Source organism: Zonotrichia leucophrys, chromosome 5 (genome assembly GCF_028769735.1).
Source record: "Zonotrichia leucophrys gambelii isolate GWCS_2022_RI chromosome 5, RI_Zleu_2.0, whole genome shotgun sequence".
NCBI lineage: Eukaryota > Metazoa > Chordata > Aves > Passeriformes > Passerellidae > Zonotrichia > Zonotrichia leucophrys.
In genome coordinates, this window is record NC_088175.1 from 56,048,044 (window position 1) to 56,066,227 (window position 18,184).

General features: G+C 40.4%; 1 protein-coding gene across 5 annotated transcripts in view; it reads right to left on the reverse strand.

Annotated features, from left to right (window-relative positions):
- Positions 1 to 2,312: 2,312 nt before the first annotated feature.
- ANO5 (anoctamin 5) overlaps positions 2,313 to 18,184 on the reverse strand; it is a 60,349-nt gene continuing 44,477 nt past the window's right edge. For all 5 annotated transcript variants that reach the window (XM_064715784.1, XM_064715782.1, XM_064715786.1 and 2 more), the window contains 9 exons: positions 17,110 to 17,184; positions 15,213 to 15,435; positions 12,247 to 12,416; positions 11,668 to 11,765; positions 10,804 to 10,934; positions 9,033 to 9,238; positions 7,975 to 8,156; positions 6,845 to 6,950; positions 2,313 to 6,014 (listed from right to left, as the gene is read on the reverse strand). In XM_064715784.1, coding sequence (XP_064571854.1) covers positions 5,793 to 6,014; positions 6,845 to 6,950; positions 7,975 to 8,156; positions 9,033 to 9,238; positions 10,804 to 10,934; positions 11,668 to 11,765; positions 12,247 to 12,416; positions 15,213 to 15,435; positions 17,110 to 17,184 — 1,413 coding nt within the window. In that variant the 3' untranslated portion in view covers positions 2,313 to 5,792. The remainder of the gene's footprint in view (positions 6,015 to 6,844; positions 6,951 to 7,974; positions 8,157 to 9,032; positions 9,239 to 10,803; positions 10,935 to 11,667; positions 11,766 to 12,246; positions 12,417 to 15,212; positions 15,436 to 17,109; positions 17,185 to 18,184) is intronic.

Here is an 18,184-nt window from a genome sequence, read left to right on the forward strand (position 1 = left end):
AGGAAGGGCCAGCATCACAACAAGCTCATTTATTTAATGCTTCCTATGGCCTCTGCATCTTCCAGCACCAGAACTGAAATGCTGAACAGTGTTGGATGCTTTGAACACCCAGGGGCCAAGCAGGGTCAGTCAGTGATTTAAATACAAATGTTTTTGACAAGCTAACAGCACTGGTTTGTTGAGGAATCAAAAAGAATAATTAAAACAAAAAAATCTTCCCCTTATCAAATGGTTCAGACTGAGTCATTTCTGCCTGAGAAAGCATAGTCACTAATTACTGCAGGAGAATGTGCGTCTGCACCTTCCCAAAATTGATATGGCTGCTGAATTTCACATCCTACTCATCATCTCCCAGCAGATTCCTCAGTACTTGCTTAAAAAACCCTTCCTGAGCTGCATCTGAATGATGTAAGTGCTGTGTTAAGACAATGATTATTTAAAACCAGAATGAGATTTAATTTAGCTGCTCCTTTTAAGGACGCCAAGGCAAAAATTGTTATGACCACCCTTAAGAAGGCAGACAGACAAGAAAATGTAGCTGAGGCTTAATGAGGTTGCACAGTAATTCATACAAAAGTCTGGAAATGATTTTGTTATCCTTCATATGGCAATGATCATCCTTTTTTCCCCTTTACTTCTCTCCATCTGTTTAGGGAAGGAAGGTTTTTAAACCATTCCTTTGTGAGGGCTCTGTTTCCCCTCTCTGGACACAATCTCTTGCCACACCAGATGTTCGTGACCCTGTGCCTCCCAGCAGTGTGTCCTAAACATTCAAGACAGCATTTTCAGAAACACTTTTTTAATTAATTTTGAACATTTTGAGGAATTTTAGACAAGATTTTATTTGTTTCCCAGCCTACACATCTCAAACAAATTGCAGACTTCAGATGCTGGCATATTGTTTCTCCCACATCTTGCTGTTCTTTCCCACTAATCCACTGATTATGGAATGGGTTACTTATTTTTCTGCTCCTGTAAGACAGCATATTTTGCACCATTTGAGATGCAAATGTTGGAAAAATGTCTTCTATTTCACCACTCCCTAGAATTTTTTTCTTTGTATAGAATAAACACGGAGTTAATTTTTAAAAATACTCTTCAAGCAGGATAGATCATATAGATGGCTTATCTATTTTTCTGATTCAGAAAGTAGAACCACTGAATTGTGGTGCACAAGTTAAATGGAGGAATTATGACTTCTGAAGAGTAGTTACAATTTCTGATCATGTGGAGAGCCAGGTTTGTACCAGAATTTGTGAATGCCTTCTCACAAGCTGCCATGCTTATATTGTATTATAAAATATACTTGACTTTGGCTGACATTGTATCCCCAATTAAACTTTAAATTTAAATTACCCGTTACTACAGGTCTTGGTGGAGGCAAGGTTTAACCTCCAAGAGCAAAGCTGGAATGCACCTGAAAACTCACAACTTAAAATATAAATGTCCCCTATATCCTGCATATCAACAGCACCTTCCTTCATCTTTTTTTTTCTCCCTCCTCTCCTTCTTTTGCTACCATTTTCTTCTCCTTTTAATGTTTTTATTTTATTTTCATACTTAACTAAGCACCCTAGTGAGCACAGTAGAGGTACCATACTATATAATTACTCCTTGCTTGTTTTGGTCTTTTTTTCTTCTCTCCTTTTTTAACACGGAGAAGATTCTTTTATTCATCTTATACCTTTCTTTAATTTGCTCAAATTGCATGTGTCTCAGCTTGTAATTCCAAAGTTCCAAAGGAAATGAGCTGCAAAGTGTGGCAGGTGACCCTGTTCCCAGAATCCTGACAAGGTGACACCACAGGAGAGGTGACGTGCTGGGATAAAAACATCCACTGAGAGCAAGTCAGGAACTTCAAGCCAGATTCCGTGATTTAGTCCAATCCCAATGATTTAACCCAACCCAATTAATCCAAAGCCCTTCACTGGTCCCAGAAGTGAGGTTTAAGATTAAAATATGTATTGCAGGACTTGCCCAGAGCCTTGGGGAAGCTTCAGCCCTGCCATCTCTCCCTGTATATGCACTAAAGTTATTTAAAGTGCACGCATGTGAACCACTTGTGCTGTGTGTGGAAGCTGCATGTGGGACTGAGAACCTGAGAAGGCACCTCAGGTCCTGGCATTGCAGGAATAAAAACTGCATCCAGAAAAGGCAGGGAAAAGCAGCCTGGCTGAAAATGGAGCTCTATGAACACAGCAGACACTGTGAGTTGCAGAAATCTGTAGGAATATTCTATCCAGGTATTTCATTTCCAGTACTTCGGCTCCTCTCTCAATTCTTGGAATGTTCACACACAGGTTGACAGCACATTAAAAATGAACACAGCTTTATTTGCTAGATTTAGATCTTATTAAATGTGCATATTAAATGTTAGCAGAATGTTTAAAAAATTTATTCTGACATTAGTGTATCATATATATCAGCAACATACATAGCAGACAAAACATCACTCAGGTTACACAACAGTACAGGTCAAACAAGTGGTACATGTAGGATAGTCAGAAACTCCATCTATTTTCACTCCATTCTGTAGTCAGAAACCCCATCTATTTTCACTCCATTCTCTTGCCTCAAACTGACAGCACTACATAAAAAAGTAAAAGCACAGTAAAAAATTTTGAGAAAAAATACAATAGTGTCTCATAGTAGCACTCTTCTTTTGCAGTCCTTCGCTTGGAACATACCACGCTAAACCTTCCCAAGGTAAACAACCCAAATTGTAATTGCAAAAAAATTTAAAAAAAATTAAAAAATCCCTGATTGCATTACACCTGAAAGGTCAATTTTGTTTTGTGTAACTGATTCTAACAACGCAATCTACTGTTGCTTAAGTCACAGTAATGGCAACACAAAACTTTATTCACTTTGGTTAAAGGACACTTTTAGATACTGAATCACATCAAAATAAATTATTCTGACAGTAAGAATCAGCACATCTCCAAACTGACCAGACCTTCCTTACTTTTCTCACTTTTTAAGAACACCTCAGGAAACTTATGTGAACCATTATAAACCCAACCATACTGATACCTTTAGTCAAAATACTGCTTAATGGCAAGTAAAGGCAAACTATTATGTAAAAAGGTGTCAAGACTAATTTTTTATGTGATATTAGCTTTTAGTATGACAAGATTCTCTTTTCAACCGTTTTTGTATACTAAGAAGTAATGCTACAAAGTATAATGACTTGTTTTTAAGATACATATTTCCTTCTAAGTAAGCTGATCCCAGGGTTTTTGCACTTTCTATTGCATGGTACAACATATACAAAACATCTGTACTGCATTAAATAGCAAGTCATCTTAAAAAATAAGATGTACAAAGTAGGAGTCAGAAAATCAATTCAAATTCAGGGTCTGCTTATCAATGCTGTATCCCAAACACATTTATTTCCTTATTTTCCACCCTCTTGCTCTTAAATAGCATTGTTATCCACAACACACCTATTTTGCTGATATATTTTAAGGGTAGTATATTAGGACACTTTATTACTTGAAGAAACAAATCTTCCATAAGCAGAAATAGTGCATCTAACGCTGAATTTCCAAATGTTTTCAGCTTCAGCCAGGTTGAACATTTTGCACAGAAATATCCTTTTGCATCTCATCACCTTTCTGTTGGAAGCATCTGTCTGCACTGCAAACAGTAACAACTCCACAACATGTAAATTAAGCAGTTTAATTAACAGTAGATGTGCAAGATGCAGCAGAGTGCTTTCATTGTGCAAACTGTGGTGTTGGATATGTGATCACGACTGATGGCCGATATTCTTCTTTGGCTTACACATTAAGCAGCAGAGCTAATTTATTTACACATGCATTCCTCCAACAGATCCATCACTTCAAATATATATGAATATTCAAGAAATGATCAGTTCATCATGAACACAAACTGATTGATCAAGCAACCTTGGAGGATGGAGGTGAATAACTTACAGTAATGAGAAATGTACATCGGCATCAACTCCTGCCTGGCAGCCCAACTGTGATGTGTGCTCGAGGTAGGCACTTAATCCTTCTGCTAACAACAACAGCTCCACTCAGGACATGGATTTAAAACCTTTACAACACTAAGGTTGCTCACCAATTACTCCAAGACACGGGCGAGGTTTGCTAAAACCTAATACCCCAAGTTGTGGCAGCAGTAAACAGTACGTCACCCACTGATACGGAATACAAACCGCAATTTTTGTGTGTATACTTGCAAGGAAGTATAACTTTCAAAGTGCAAATAGAGCAAAATTTTCTACTCTTGTCTACCTTGTGTATTCAGCACGAGAGAACTCAGCAATGTGGTGTTACCAGAGTCTGCAGTGCGGGCACTGGGCAGAGGTGAGCCAAGGCAGGCACGGTTTGCTAACACTGAGCAGCTCTGCCTGCAGGCTCACAGCACGCTAAAGCCTGCAAGCACATCCTGGAAATGGGCCCTGCCCTGCAGAGATCACTGTCACACCTCTCGCCAAATGCAAAGGAACAAGGCACTGAGCATGGAAGCGTTGATATGTTTTAAATATACAGCAAAACCACAAAAATGCCTACCTGCTTCAAACTAGAAAATGAGGGCACATTCTTAAACAGCTGGAAGCTACTTTGCACAATAGTTATTACATATTTATAAACGCAGTGACTTTGTAGAAAAGCCTCCTAACAAAAAAGAGAAGAAAAAAAACCTTTCCAAAGATTCGAAGGCAGAAAAAAAAAAACCCAACAGAACAATCCCCAAGCCTTAGCATACAATGTATAAGCACAAACATACATTATTTGGCATGCTTAAAATCTTTTGGATAAAAATCCAAGACCAAACCATTCAGCTAAACCAGCTGCTACGGTGGTCCAGCTCCCAGTCCACTCCACAGTGTGCACTGAGGACAGACACACAGCTTTAGCCCTTTGCTGGCATTCACTGAGAATCCAAACAAAAATAAATAAACAAGCAGCTTTGGCCAAAAAAAAAGAGAAAAAAGTCAAACATAATCTTCCAATGACAGTTTCTGAGAATGAGAAATTAAATAACTGTTATTCTCCAAATCGTACACATATTTTCAAAACCCACTGCAATTAGGTGATTCCACAATATCTGCATTTAGAGAGTAAACTCTTCCATAAATTCTATCTTTAGGAAAATAAATTATGGCTTTTTTTCCCTTCACTATTTTTTAATTCCCTTCACTATTGTATACTGAATTTTGTGCCTATAAATAATTCCAAGTGGAATTAAGCCAATATATCTTTAAAAATCAATTCCTTCTATAAAACATATAGAAGTTCAAACCAATGCTTCGTAAGACATAGTGAATATAAAAAAAAAAGCCCCAAACCTTAATCCTTGTATCAGGAGTGTTCTATTTAAATTACCACATAATAAAAATAATAATTTTCAGCATTTTCCACAGCAGTGGTCCTCTGTGGTATCCTTTTCAGCCAGCTGGGATACAGCCTGGAATGCTGCAATCAGCAACAGGGAGAGGGGCTTGGTGGTAAATGACTTTAACATGTCCTGTGAGCCCTTTGAGGTTAACAGTCCCTATACCAGGAGTCCAAATTCTAGGATTACAAGATTACATTTACTATTCAGAGTCATGGGTAAATAAAAACCAGTGCTGAAATCACACAGTTCAGTAGATTTCCTAAACTTTGAAAGCTCAGTAAAGCTTTTAAAGAAAACTCGAAAATCTTTGGACTGAAAGAGAGGAGCTGAACTCTCCTACAGCTTTCAACATGATGCATACTGAGCAAACCACAGATAAAGAAAGCAAGAACAAGCTAAATCCCAAAGCAGCTGGGTTTGGGTTACATTGCCCTGGACAGCTCCATCCTCCCTTCCGTGGCCATGAACTCTTTCTCTGTGGCTCGTGTGTCACCTTGGCACAGTCTCTCCTTCAGTTTTTCAAGTTCATACTCATGTAGGATTTTTTGTGTTAAATACTTCTCACGTTTTATTTTGGCTTTCACATCTGCAGGAACATCAGGGATCATCCATGCTACAAAGAATTTGACGATGAAGACAACATGCTAAAAAAAAAGAAACAAATAAAAACACTCATTACCAAAAGAGGCACCTCTTGTTTAATCTGACCAAATAGGTCACCTCTTGTTCACAATGAAATACATTTCATTTGGCTGTCCTGGAGCAATACACACCAAATTAATGTATATCTAAGAGGTGCACGAAGACTAAAACCCATCTTCTTATGCAGAAATTTTAATTCCAAAGCATTAATGACTTAGCAAACCCAAGGGGAAAGTGTCAGGGCCTGAATCTCAACCATCACTGTTTAACTCCTCTGTGTGGTTTGTTAGAAAGTTCACACAGCTGTGCTGGTAACACTCAGCTATTGAGAGCTGATGAAACACAGCAGGAAAAGTGATGAGATTAGCACTTGAACTACTTACTTCCTTTTCCTCTCATAACTTGCAAAGCAGTGGCTTAACACTGATGTGCCAGTTACCCAAACTATTAATTAAGCTGTTTTTAACCAATATACATCCCTGCAAAATGCTGTCTGGATTTTGAACAATCATCTCATAAACAGCTCCTTAATGAGAGCAAGAGTGGAAGTGCTAGACCTGGAAGCTTTAATCTCTTACACTGACATAAAGACCTTTTTTTATTTTTCTGATTATTTTGCAGTCTCCGGGCATTTTCACTTCTCCTACTCTGAGGTCAGCTCACTGAAGTTAAAAGGCTCAGTAACAGTAATCTTTTAGGCCACGAGTACTTGGTATTATCTAGGGAACAAATTATCTTATACTCCCAGCAATTCTATTTTCTGCAACATTAGTAACTATCTAGACAAATCACAAAGTACCAATATCAGAAGGAAATTTTGCAGAGAAAATACCTCCATAATAATGATAAAGGCCAGTTTTGCAGCAAGAATGTGCCAGAACTGCATAGTGTGCATGTACTTCTTCTCATGGTCGGGAGGATATCGATAGTCTCTGTACCTGCAGGAATGACAGACATGCAAAGGTGAAACGTCACACTCAGCCTGGGACACATGACAAGCTCAGTGACACTTACAAGCAAGTACAGCTGTCACTTAAGGAACCTTTTCTTGTTTCAAATGGTCTGTTTCCTTTTGCAGAAAAAGGTTGCCTCTCGATTTGTTTCTCTCTCGTGTTCGCTTAAACACCCTCACAGCACCAGAGCAGGGATGAGGATGTGTGATGTGAATTTTGGTCCACAGGTTACTTGTTTGTCAGGAAATGCTCAAATAATACAGGGCAGGGTGATGGGATGGATCACAGGGAAATGGACACTGAATAAATGTGACACACATGAGCAGATTATGGCCTGGACAGATGCAGGGCTTCATGAAAGGACACAGTGCATGTTCTACACCACCAAACAAATGTAGCTGTTTCCAAAAGTGCTGGGGTGGTTGGTTTGGGGGATTTTTTGTTTGCTTTGAGGTTTTTTCATCCAATCAATACTTTTATTTTACCATTTCCAAAGTTCTTTTGCAATTATTCTAGAATTTCCAATGCTAGCATTTTTTAAATGCAAGCAGGATAGGTCTGATTTTTGGTTCAATCAGGCAAAATAAGGATTGATTTTAAATACCATATCTCATTTTCAGCTTTGGGATCTAAACACCTCCTTTATTCTGCTTTCTTGTCCATTTATTCAGCCTAAAAATCTTTGAATATATAGGCTGAAGTTTGCAACTTCAGGGACATAAATCTCCTTCCTCACTCAAAAATCAATAGTGTAATGAAGTAAACAAAAAATCCAAAGAAGAAAAAGCAAAATGCAAGTTAGCAATGAGACTTTTAGTGGTGATTTTTTATGAGGTGATTGTTTTTGTTACTGGCTTGATCTCTTACCACCTCAACCATTACCTTATCAATAGTCTAAATATTACCTCTCACACTTTAGAAGGATGAGAATGACATAATTTATTTTCTAATGGTAAACTTAGATCTTAATTGATTTTTTATGCTGTATTCTATACAAAGTGACACCAACCTGCATATGACAAAGTTTTCTGGATTCTCTTTAGGTTTATTTTCCTCAGGAAAATCTGAGATTAGAAACACTGACAAGCTGTTGTTTATGTATCCAGACATCGGTGAGTGTTCGTTTTCAAAATAAGCATAGTAGTAAACCAAACGAGGAATCATATCCGATGTGAATGCAACAATGAAAGCCTGAAAAGAAATTGGAAAAAGAAATAAGGAAAGTGGCACACAAAATTTGGGAGCAGATTTATAAAGGTGTTGTGGCTCTGTGACTCTGGCATTACCCAGAATCTCTTAAGAAAGGATGAGGAGCATGACTGGGGTATTTCACCTTGGCAAAAGATGCTGATTGCAGCCTCAGCACATTTTTCCTGGAAGTTTGAGACACTCCAGGTGCTGAGGTGCTGTGCTGCTATGGCAGGACCTGCAAGTGGGTTTGGTGCCTGAGACACACTAAAAGGAGGCACCTCTTGTGCCCATAGGCTGCTTTACAGCATGTTTCCATTGAAATACTGGCACAGCATTTAGTTACCAGTTTATAAAAAATACTTGGAGCCACTGGTCCCACAGGGGCAGCCAGAAGCAGAGCAGAATTCCCACTGAACAGGCCTCAGCAACAAGGACAAAAACGCATCTGAGCCACAGGATTCATCCACCTTTCCTGTCCCCTCTGGGCAATCAGGGTGCTTCATCAGACCAAGCCTCATACTGGCCATGCCATTCCAAAAGGCTGGAAAACACAGACAACTGATTGAAAGGTTATGGCCAAAAAAATGTGGATGGGGAGCTGCACACTGCCAGCAAATGGACAGGTCAAACCACTGAAATGGTTTGATGGTATCTTTAACAAGATAAAAGGTTATCTTTAACATGGTAAAAGGTTAACATGATACAGTGTTGATGAAGGAGAAAAAGGATCAGCTGGTTTTTAATTCTTCACATTTTGAGTACATGGAAGAATCAATGTTGATGCAGCACAGCCCAGTGGTTTTGGCTCTCCAGCTTGAGATTTCCCAGCCAACACATCACACACCTAAGTAAGTAAATGAGTATTAGCAAACTTACATTGGTGACAACAGACAGGATGGCCATGCCATTGAGGATTTCCTGCCACACTCCTATGCTATGTGCTTTGGCAGCCACAGGCCTTCTGTACTGAGTGGTCAGCTTCCAGGAGTCTACACGAATCTCCAGGATATTGTTCATCAGAGCAAGAAGGGGAGCCAGGGGAAAGGATGCCACAAAGAGAGTAATGAATCCAAACTGAATGACTGCAAGAGAGAAAAACAATGTGTCAAAATCTGCCCTTCCAGAAGTATCCTCAGAGTGACAGGGCAGGCAAATGGCAAACTCCTGCCAGGCTGCACAAGTCACCTTCAGCCCTGGTCTGAGCCAAGTGACAATCAGCCCCATGCCAAGACTTCTCCAGTCCCTTCAGGTGCCATTCAGCAGCACCCACAGAAAGGAGCATTTGCATCCTGTGAAATGATGCTGCCAGCAGTGGAATATCAATCCTTTCAGGGTGCTGCAGTTCTCATGTGAATGGTGTCTAACTGTGGGGGAAAATGGGATGTATTCATCCATCAAATTTCTCAATTGTTATCAGGTCAGTTTTGTTCTCTTGCAGTTTGTACCATCTTGTTGTTAATTTACTTATCAACTACACACCTCACAACCTTATCTCCACCTATTGTTACTGATTTAATCAAAACATTCATAACAATTCTATATGCAACAGTTCCATTGGGGAGTGTTGACATTAGTTTAAGAATTGTGAATAGAATATACAAATGATCCTGTTGTTACCAAAATGAAGTATCTCAGTACAGAATGTGATAATCCTCAGTACACAGCCAATACTGCCACTTTGTTTCAAATAATGGAAATAGAACATTTTTTTCTGGTTTAGGCAGTATATAAAATAAATTCCCATACACCAGTCATTCACTCTTCCATGATTTCAGTAAGTTCTTCACCTCAGATAAGCAACAAAATTCCTGCTGGCTTAGCAGCCCTTGGCCAGTGCTGGAGCATAGCTCTGATTCTGGAAGAGCAAGGACATGGCTGGCAACAGTGTATTCTGAGTGCATTGGTTTCACAAGACCACAGCCCTGCATCAACTAAAGTGATACTAACACTCTGCATCTCTAGAACACTTCAAACTATTTCTGCAGAAATAAAACAATACAAAGGTTCATTCTCCAACAAAATATATCCAAATATTAACTTCTTTAAGGTATCCTTTAGGTTTAGCTTGGCTTCAGTTTGGGTGTCAGTTTGTCAGTGCTGCACGCTGCTGTTAGAAGCTGACATGCTCAGGGTACCTTTGCAAAGCCACATTCCCTTGCCCACACTCCCTCTGCTGGTCCAACAGACCGAAGGGAAGCACTGAGCAGTGCAAGACTGAAGCTGAAGGGATTCTCCTCTAGCCAGTTCATAGATCTCATGCCTGCAGTACCCATCCTTACAGCACATTTGGCACTCATCCCATACTCAAACTTTCCACTGACATCAGCTAAGAATATGCTTTGGAGCAAGAAAAGAACAGACACAGAAGCAGCTGGCTGCACTGAGAATAATGTTCCCCATTCAAATGAGGAAAACAAAAAGTCTTTGCAGTGTTTCTGTGAAATTCCCAGCAGTTCAAGATGCAAAGACAGCTTTTTTTTTTTTAAATTGGGCTGACCTATTTAATGATTCCCAGCAGTTAATCGTCCTGCTATGCAGATGGAAGTGGTGGCATCAACCCACAACAATTAATCGAGAAAATGTTCTTTTGGAAGTGTCGGTACAAGGTGTCCTGTCCTCAATTCCAAATGCGTAATTGTAAACTTACCCATTTCTAAATATTCATAGAACAGGCCTAAGGCTCCAAATGTCTGCAGATCATGGTCCTGCTCCCAGCGACTGTATAAATTCTCAGGATTATTTCTGGCTTTCCGACGGCCCCACCAGTTACAAATCCAGCTGCATGTGCAGAAAAATGTTAACAATGAGAACAAATCAGATTGGCTTGCTTGGTTAGAGCACAGTGCTAGCAACACCAACTTGTGGGTTTAGTCCCTGTACAGGCCACTCATTTAAGAGCTAGACTTGATCCTTGTGGGTCCTTTCCAACTCAAAATATTCTGTGAAGTCAGAATCACAGAATCACTGGGTTGGAAGGGACCTTAAAGATCATTGAGTCCAACCCAGCCCCAACCCCTCAACTCACCCCTGGCACCCAGTGCCACATCCAGGCTTTGTTAAACACCCCCAGGGATGGGGACTGCACCACCTCCCTGGGCAGCCATTCCAGAGCTTTATCACCCTTCCCATAAAATACTTTTTCCTGATATCCAACCTGTATTTCCCTTGGTGCAGCTGAAGGCTGTGAGGTGGGCGCCTCAGTGTCAGATCCCACATCAATCCAAAACCCCTCCACACGAGAACACCTTCTCACAGCCCTCCATATAATTCCCATAATGCTTCTAATCCTCAAACCTGAACTAATCTCTGGTATCCTCATATGCAAGTATAGTTTCAACCAAAACATTAGACTGTGACTCTAAAAATAGAAGTTAAGCCCTTCTTACCTGCCGAGGAGAGGTAAAACCAGCAAGAACTGCTAACTCTTGTATCTGAGTATAAAACCTCAGCCTCCTTACTTTCAAAGGATACTTTCAAAGGAGAACAGTAAGCAGTGCCAGAGAGAACTTACGGAACAATGGCCTCCTGGATGTTTCCCCAGATCTGTTTGCCAGCCATGACTATGGTGAGCTGTGTCGTCAGCTCTATCAGGCAGCCTGCAGGATCACACTGGAGGAGACAAACTGAGCGTCAATGGACATGGATAATGGGTATTATCACCCAGATAAACTATATTTTAGTAGTGTATAAATGCAAGAAGGGAGATCTTGAAACTTGTAAGGACAATACTTAATTTCCATGTGGACTCTCAGGAAGGGCTTTAAGTGTTTCAAGTGTGAGACAAAACACACAGCAAAGTGAATCTTTTGCACTCAATGAGCTCTCAGCACCACATTTTTCTTTGTAAGACCCATTGGTATTTCAGGAGAACTGGGACCAAGAAAAGCTTTATGATTTTTCACTCTTGTGACTGACAGATTTTCACTACTGGTGCTGCCCTGGCTAGCAACAGCAGCAAGAGTCAGCTGAGGAAGCATCAGCTTTAGGATAGCCAGCTGAGGGGCAGCTCAGTTCAGACCAAGCCTGCAGCTGGAAATTCACAACTGTGCAGACTGAAGGGAACAATGAACCTCAATTAAGAAAACCTTACCTCCTCATTTCTCCAGCGATTAAACATGTATGTGTAGGCACCTGGGTAACCAACAAACTTCCCTTTGAAGAAGGCCACATAGAAGCAGGATGAATAGTAGTTGACAAACTGGAACAAAAACATCTTCATAGTGAGCCTGTTCTCATACTCCATGTGAGTTCTGGGGATCTCTGTGAAATCAGAAAACAATAATTTTATGTTCCTTTATTCCCTTTGAAATGATGCAGATTCACAAATATTCATCATGCACAGTGATCTTAAAGGAAATAAAAGAAAAGAACAATTACAAACACTTCAGCAGATGGAGTTCCTGCTTTCAGACACCCTACCCTTTACAATGCAGTGTTTGATGCAGGCAGGCAAAGGAAATTTATATTTAAAACCCCCATAAAATTTAATTTCCCCTTCTTTGTCCTGCCCATTAGCACTTGTCCATCCCCAAATGTTACACTATTTTAGGATATCTGAATCTCAAACAGTAACTAGAAAGATCTCCTGTAGTATGAAGATTTCACTGTTGGCAACACACAATTATTTTATTCTTTGTGGTAGAGAAGTATGTTACAATATCTTTCCCCAACCTACTGTATGTGCATATCATTAAAACCAGCAGAAGCTGCATGGCCCATGTGCCTCTGAAAAATAAGGCTCATAAAGGGCAGAAGAACAGGGACATCTTGGAGCTACTGTAAACCACCAAACCTTTGCTTAGGGTTTTGCTGCTCATTCTCTATCACATTTATATTTTTGAAGGCAGCAGGAAGCCCTAAACATATTATTGCCAAATGTCCTGTTAAGTGATAACATAAAACCAATTCAAGTTGGGGAGTAGCATAGAAAATACACCACAAACATTCAAGTTCTTCTCAATTGGTGAGGGCCTGGCAGATGTGTTGAACTCATCTGCCTTATTGTAAAGTTGTTTCATTTAACTGAGCAAACTGTTTCCCAGCTTGGTGTAAGTTTGCATGCCAGAAGAACATGAGGTATTTACTGGGAACCTGACATCAGAGTGCAGGTTCAGAGTTCAGACAGAGGAGGCACCTCTCAGGTCAGGCAGTCTGATATATATATATATAAAAATAAAAACTCAATATTTTTATTTTCAGTGAGCTGTTAAAATACTGATGTGAGGCACACAACGTTCAGAGCACCAGAGGCAGGTTATTCCTGCTTGTCTGAACACCAGATCTGACCCCAGCATTTCAAGGAGTGAACAAAGTGTGGGCAGACTCTTCTGCCAGCCCAGGCCACCGAGGGGCAGCAGCCCAACCCACACCACTGAACTGTAACCCACAGACCAGGCAGTGCTGCCACTTGAGAAATTATTCACCCACACTTGCAAATCAGCAAAATAACACTGCTGAGCCTTCACGCTTACAATTCTTGCTCCTCAAGAAAGAAAGATTAAAAAAATTATGATTTTGGGTTTGTTTCTGTGTTTGTTAGGGGGAATTTTAGTTAATACTTGCTCTGTTTCAGTTTGGTCTGATTTGGCCAAGAGAGATAAGCAATACAGATCACAGAGATGGTCCATGGTAAATGAAAATAAACCAAATGCAACATCCCTTTAAGACTCTGCAAGAAACACCTTTCAACTCTTGTTTTGACTTGCAAGATCTCACAAAAAAAAGATCAACCAACTGTTTTTATGACAAGTGCACAAACTGCAGGCACCTAATATTTTCAGCTCCCCTCCCGGAACTGCAATTATTTCTTTCTATTAAACACCTTCAGGGACTTTTACCTCTAAATCATTAAGAACCAATAAAATGAAATAATTTTTAAAAAATAAATGTCTAAGAAGGGCTCTCAGGAATGGTGTTTCCAGCATGCAAGCAGAAATCAAGCATAAAATACACTACAAAAGCAGGCACCCTTTCTGGGCCTCCAGCTCTGCAGTGGGGGTAATGCTATCAATAGCTACTGCCACAATAACACATCTTGGGCACAGCTTCTCATCCTGCTCAACCTCTGCCTTCCATCTTTCTAAGTCCAAATCTGTACAGCCAGTGCTAAAGGAAACAACATGGAAAATGTACTATCCCATCCCATCCTTTCCCCCAGACTAAGAGTCATTATTTAGTCTTACTCTCATATTTAGTCTCATTCTTTAGTCTTTTTTTCTTGTAAAGATAGCTGTGATTAATTTTTTCAAATACATTTGCAGGATTTCCAATTGAAATACTGCTAGCTCAAGACAGTCTGATCTTGTTTTGGCGATTCAAGATGATGCTGAGCTATGTTCAGGTCTGTGATTGTAAACTAGCTCTAATATAAACAAGCACTATTTGAGGAGAAACTAGGTTATGAGAGCTACTGAAATGCAGGGAAAATGTTCAGTATGGCTGTGGATACTCCTTAGCTACACAGCTCCCACTGTGCCTGAGCTGAGAACAAGAACATGGAACACCTTGATGCTGTGAATTTTCAATGATTCCTTCCAAGCTCTGCCTTCATCAAGACCTCGTGCTTACCCATATCAGTAATCCAGATGGCTATTCTCTCACAGAAGAAGTTGAGGATCATGATGATGACAAAACTGAGGCAGGAGGCAGTGACTAAGAGTCATTATTTAGTCTTAGTCTCATTTAGTCTCATATTTAGTCTCATCATTAGTCTTTTTTTCTTGTAAGGATAGCTGCGATTTATTTTTTCAAATATATTTGCAGGATTTCCAATTGAAATACTGCTAGCTCAGGACAGTCTGATCTTGTTTTGGCGATTCAAGAGGATGCTGAGCTATGTTCAGGTCTGTGATTGTAAACTAGCTCTAATATAAACAAGGACTATATGAGGAGAAACTAGGTTATGAGAGCTACTGAAATGCAGGGAAAATGTTCAGTACAGCCATGGATACTCCTGAGCTATAGAGCTCCCACTGTGCCTGAGCACGGAACACCTGGATGCTGTGAATTTTCAATGATTCCTTCCAAGCTCTGCCTCCATCAAGGCCTCCTGCTTACCCATATCAGTAATCCAGATGGCGATTCTCTCGTAGAAGAAGTTGAGGATCATGATGATGACGAAGTTGAGGCAGGAGGCAGTGACAGAGGTGGCCAGCTGCGGGGTGAGCACGCCGCTGATGGGCTGCAGGGTCTGGGTGTTCTCCATGAGGCTGGCGAAGGCGGCGTACACCGCCAGGCGGTACACGATCACCGCGATCATGCTGGCTATGATCAGGGACACCTGCACAAAGGGCACACTGAAACACACCTGCAGCCTAGGATAGCTATTCACTACAGCTATGTGCATGCAGCTTTAAAAACTAGATGTAAACCATCACACTTTATATGTTTTAAATTTGATTCTTTGTGGGGATGAGTTCAGCAATACTGAAATGCAAAGTATGCAGGCAAAAATACTTTGTTATGTGATGTACATTAAAACCAACAGAATTATTTTGTTAACGTAAGAAAAGCCGACAATTTCATACCAGTACCTGAGAAAGTGCAGAGAAATATGGACAGGAGATGGAAAGGACAAGTTAGATTAAACTGCCCTTGTCACGGGGCTTGCAAGGGTTGCAGGATGAAGAGAGATGAGAATGCTGACCTCATGTTCAGAAGGCTTGATTTATTATTTTATAATAATAAATCAATTTTACATTATGACTATACTAAAAGGAATAGAAGGAAAAGTTCTCAGAAGTTAGCTAAGCTAAGAATAGAAAAGGAATTCAATAATAAAGGTCTGTGTCCCAGTAGAAAGCAAGAGCAGCTCTGCCGTGAGTGGTCAGTAAATCCAATCATCCACAGGAGACCAATCACAGATGCACCTGTTGCATTCCACAGCAGCAGATAACCATTGTTTATATTTGTTGCTGAAACTTCTCAGCTTCAGCAGGAAAAATCCTAACGAAAGGATTTTAATGAAAGGATGTCTGTGACATGGCCTCTCTGAAACTCACTCTGAAACTCACTCTGTATTCATCATTGTGAATTTTTTTTTTGGTTGCCTTACCACAATTTTCTGTTAACATCGAATAAGTCACATAGAAAGTTATCCCCATGCTAAAATTTCCAATCAAATTACTAATTAATTCTCAGGTTTCTGTGGTTAAGATGATCTCCAAGATATTAGAAACTCTTTTTTTTTCCCAGCCCCACAATCAAAGAGGAAGTCAAGATTCCGCAGTTCTGCTTTTCAAGGCTGTTTATTTTCTCTTATCTTTTACATTGTTTCTCTGACCTGCTGAGGTCTGTCCAGCAGGTCAGTCAGTGGCACAGTGCCTGCCCTTGGGGTGGTGTTGGCTTTTTATACTAAGAACTACCTGTGCTTTATTTACAACAATTTTCCAATACCTATCACTTATGTTAGACAGTCTGCTTTACTCTAAACCAACCCAGAAGTGTCACCATCACAGCAGGAGATGGAGGACAAGAAGGAGAAGAAGGACAGGACACACCCAGACTCCTCCATCTTGCCTCTTGAACCCCCATTCTAAATCCCCAAAATTCTACTTTTTCACCCTGTGACAAATTCACTGTCATTCTGCTCAAACCCTTGTGGCCTGTAACTCCTCACACAAGGTTGGTAATTGTTTCCATGGGCTAAAATCAAAGGCACAGGTGTTTGTGACTCTGTGCCAAGGTCTCTGAGCCCCTGCCAGGGTCTGGAATCTCCCAGGGCAGCCAGAGCAATGTCCTGGGTCCTGACAATTAATGACAGATTTCCAGTGCCCTTTCTAAAAAAAAAATTATCAGAATTGAAGTGCACTTCAAATGACAGCATGCAATCTGCAGAACAGTAATAAAAACATGTGTTATCATCATGATTAAAACCAATTTGTGTTAATGTGATGATTAGTAATGAACAGAATCTCTGATACATGCCCAAATGATGACTCAAAAAGGTGCTCACCCAGAACAGCACTGTGGCTCCTGAGATGCAGAATCGCACAGCCTGGCTAGTCAAAGGAATATAAGGCTCCATCTCCTGAAACAGTCAAGTACAGCACAGCTCATGTTATTCCCACATCTCACTCTAACATCAGGCAGCACACAGAGCTCTCACCAGCTGTGTGAGAAGTGCTCACACCCGAGGGAAACCATCCAGAACCCTGCCCCTCTCTCAAATGGCAGACAGAGCATAACTGTGAGTGTGCTGGGGTGGCGTGGGTGGGGACAGGGCAAAAAGATCAGGACAAAAACAGCCATCAAACTGCTACAAGACAGTACCTGGTAGTACCATGGTTAAACTTTTGCAAAATAATCAGTAGCTAAAGGAAAAAGCCCAACTTCCTGAGATAAGCAGGCCACAACTATTACTGTAATGCTAGGTTAGCAAACAGCTCTGAGTCCACAAAGGGACTCCAGTTTTATAAATTCTTCATGCCTAGATCCCTTCAAACTTGTCATTTGGATGTACCAGTCAGACAGTGCTTTTCTCCACTCCTTCAATTTTATTTGTTTTTTCATTGAAGTTATGGCTATGAATGTAGCTGCCAAGCTCTGCTGCTGCACCAGGCAACTGGGTGATGCCAGCATCCCCAGACAACACAGGAACAATTTTCAATGCTCATGCAGCTTGTGCAACCAATTCTAGCTCCTTAAATATCACAGCACATGTTCTATGAAAGAATCTTCTCTTTGAGAACTAATGCCAGTGGAAGAAGATATAGTGAAAAATAACCTGGATTTAATAAATCTGTGAGACAAGGCACTGTGGAATGCTTAGACTCCTCTTGAGCAAAGTGGCATTGAGGACTACAGAAACTGCAATCCCAAATGTAATACAGGCAGTAATGTGCAATGACACAGACTAAGTTTGAATCAAATGCTTCATTATTTATGTAGATTACAATTCTATTGTGATCAGCAAATCTAGATTTTAGCTATGATCTAGTTAGACACTTCAGCACCATGAACAAGTATCTAAAGGACAGCCTTAAGATCAGCAATTTTGGTTTCAGTGCACTTGAAACTTTGAATCATGA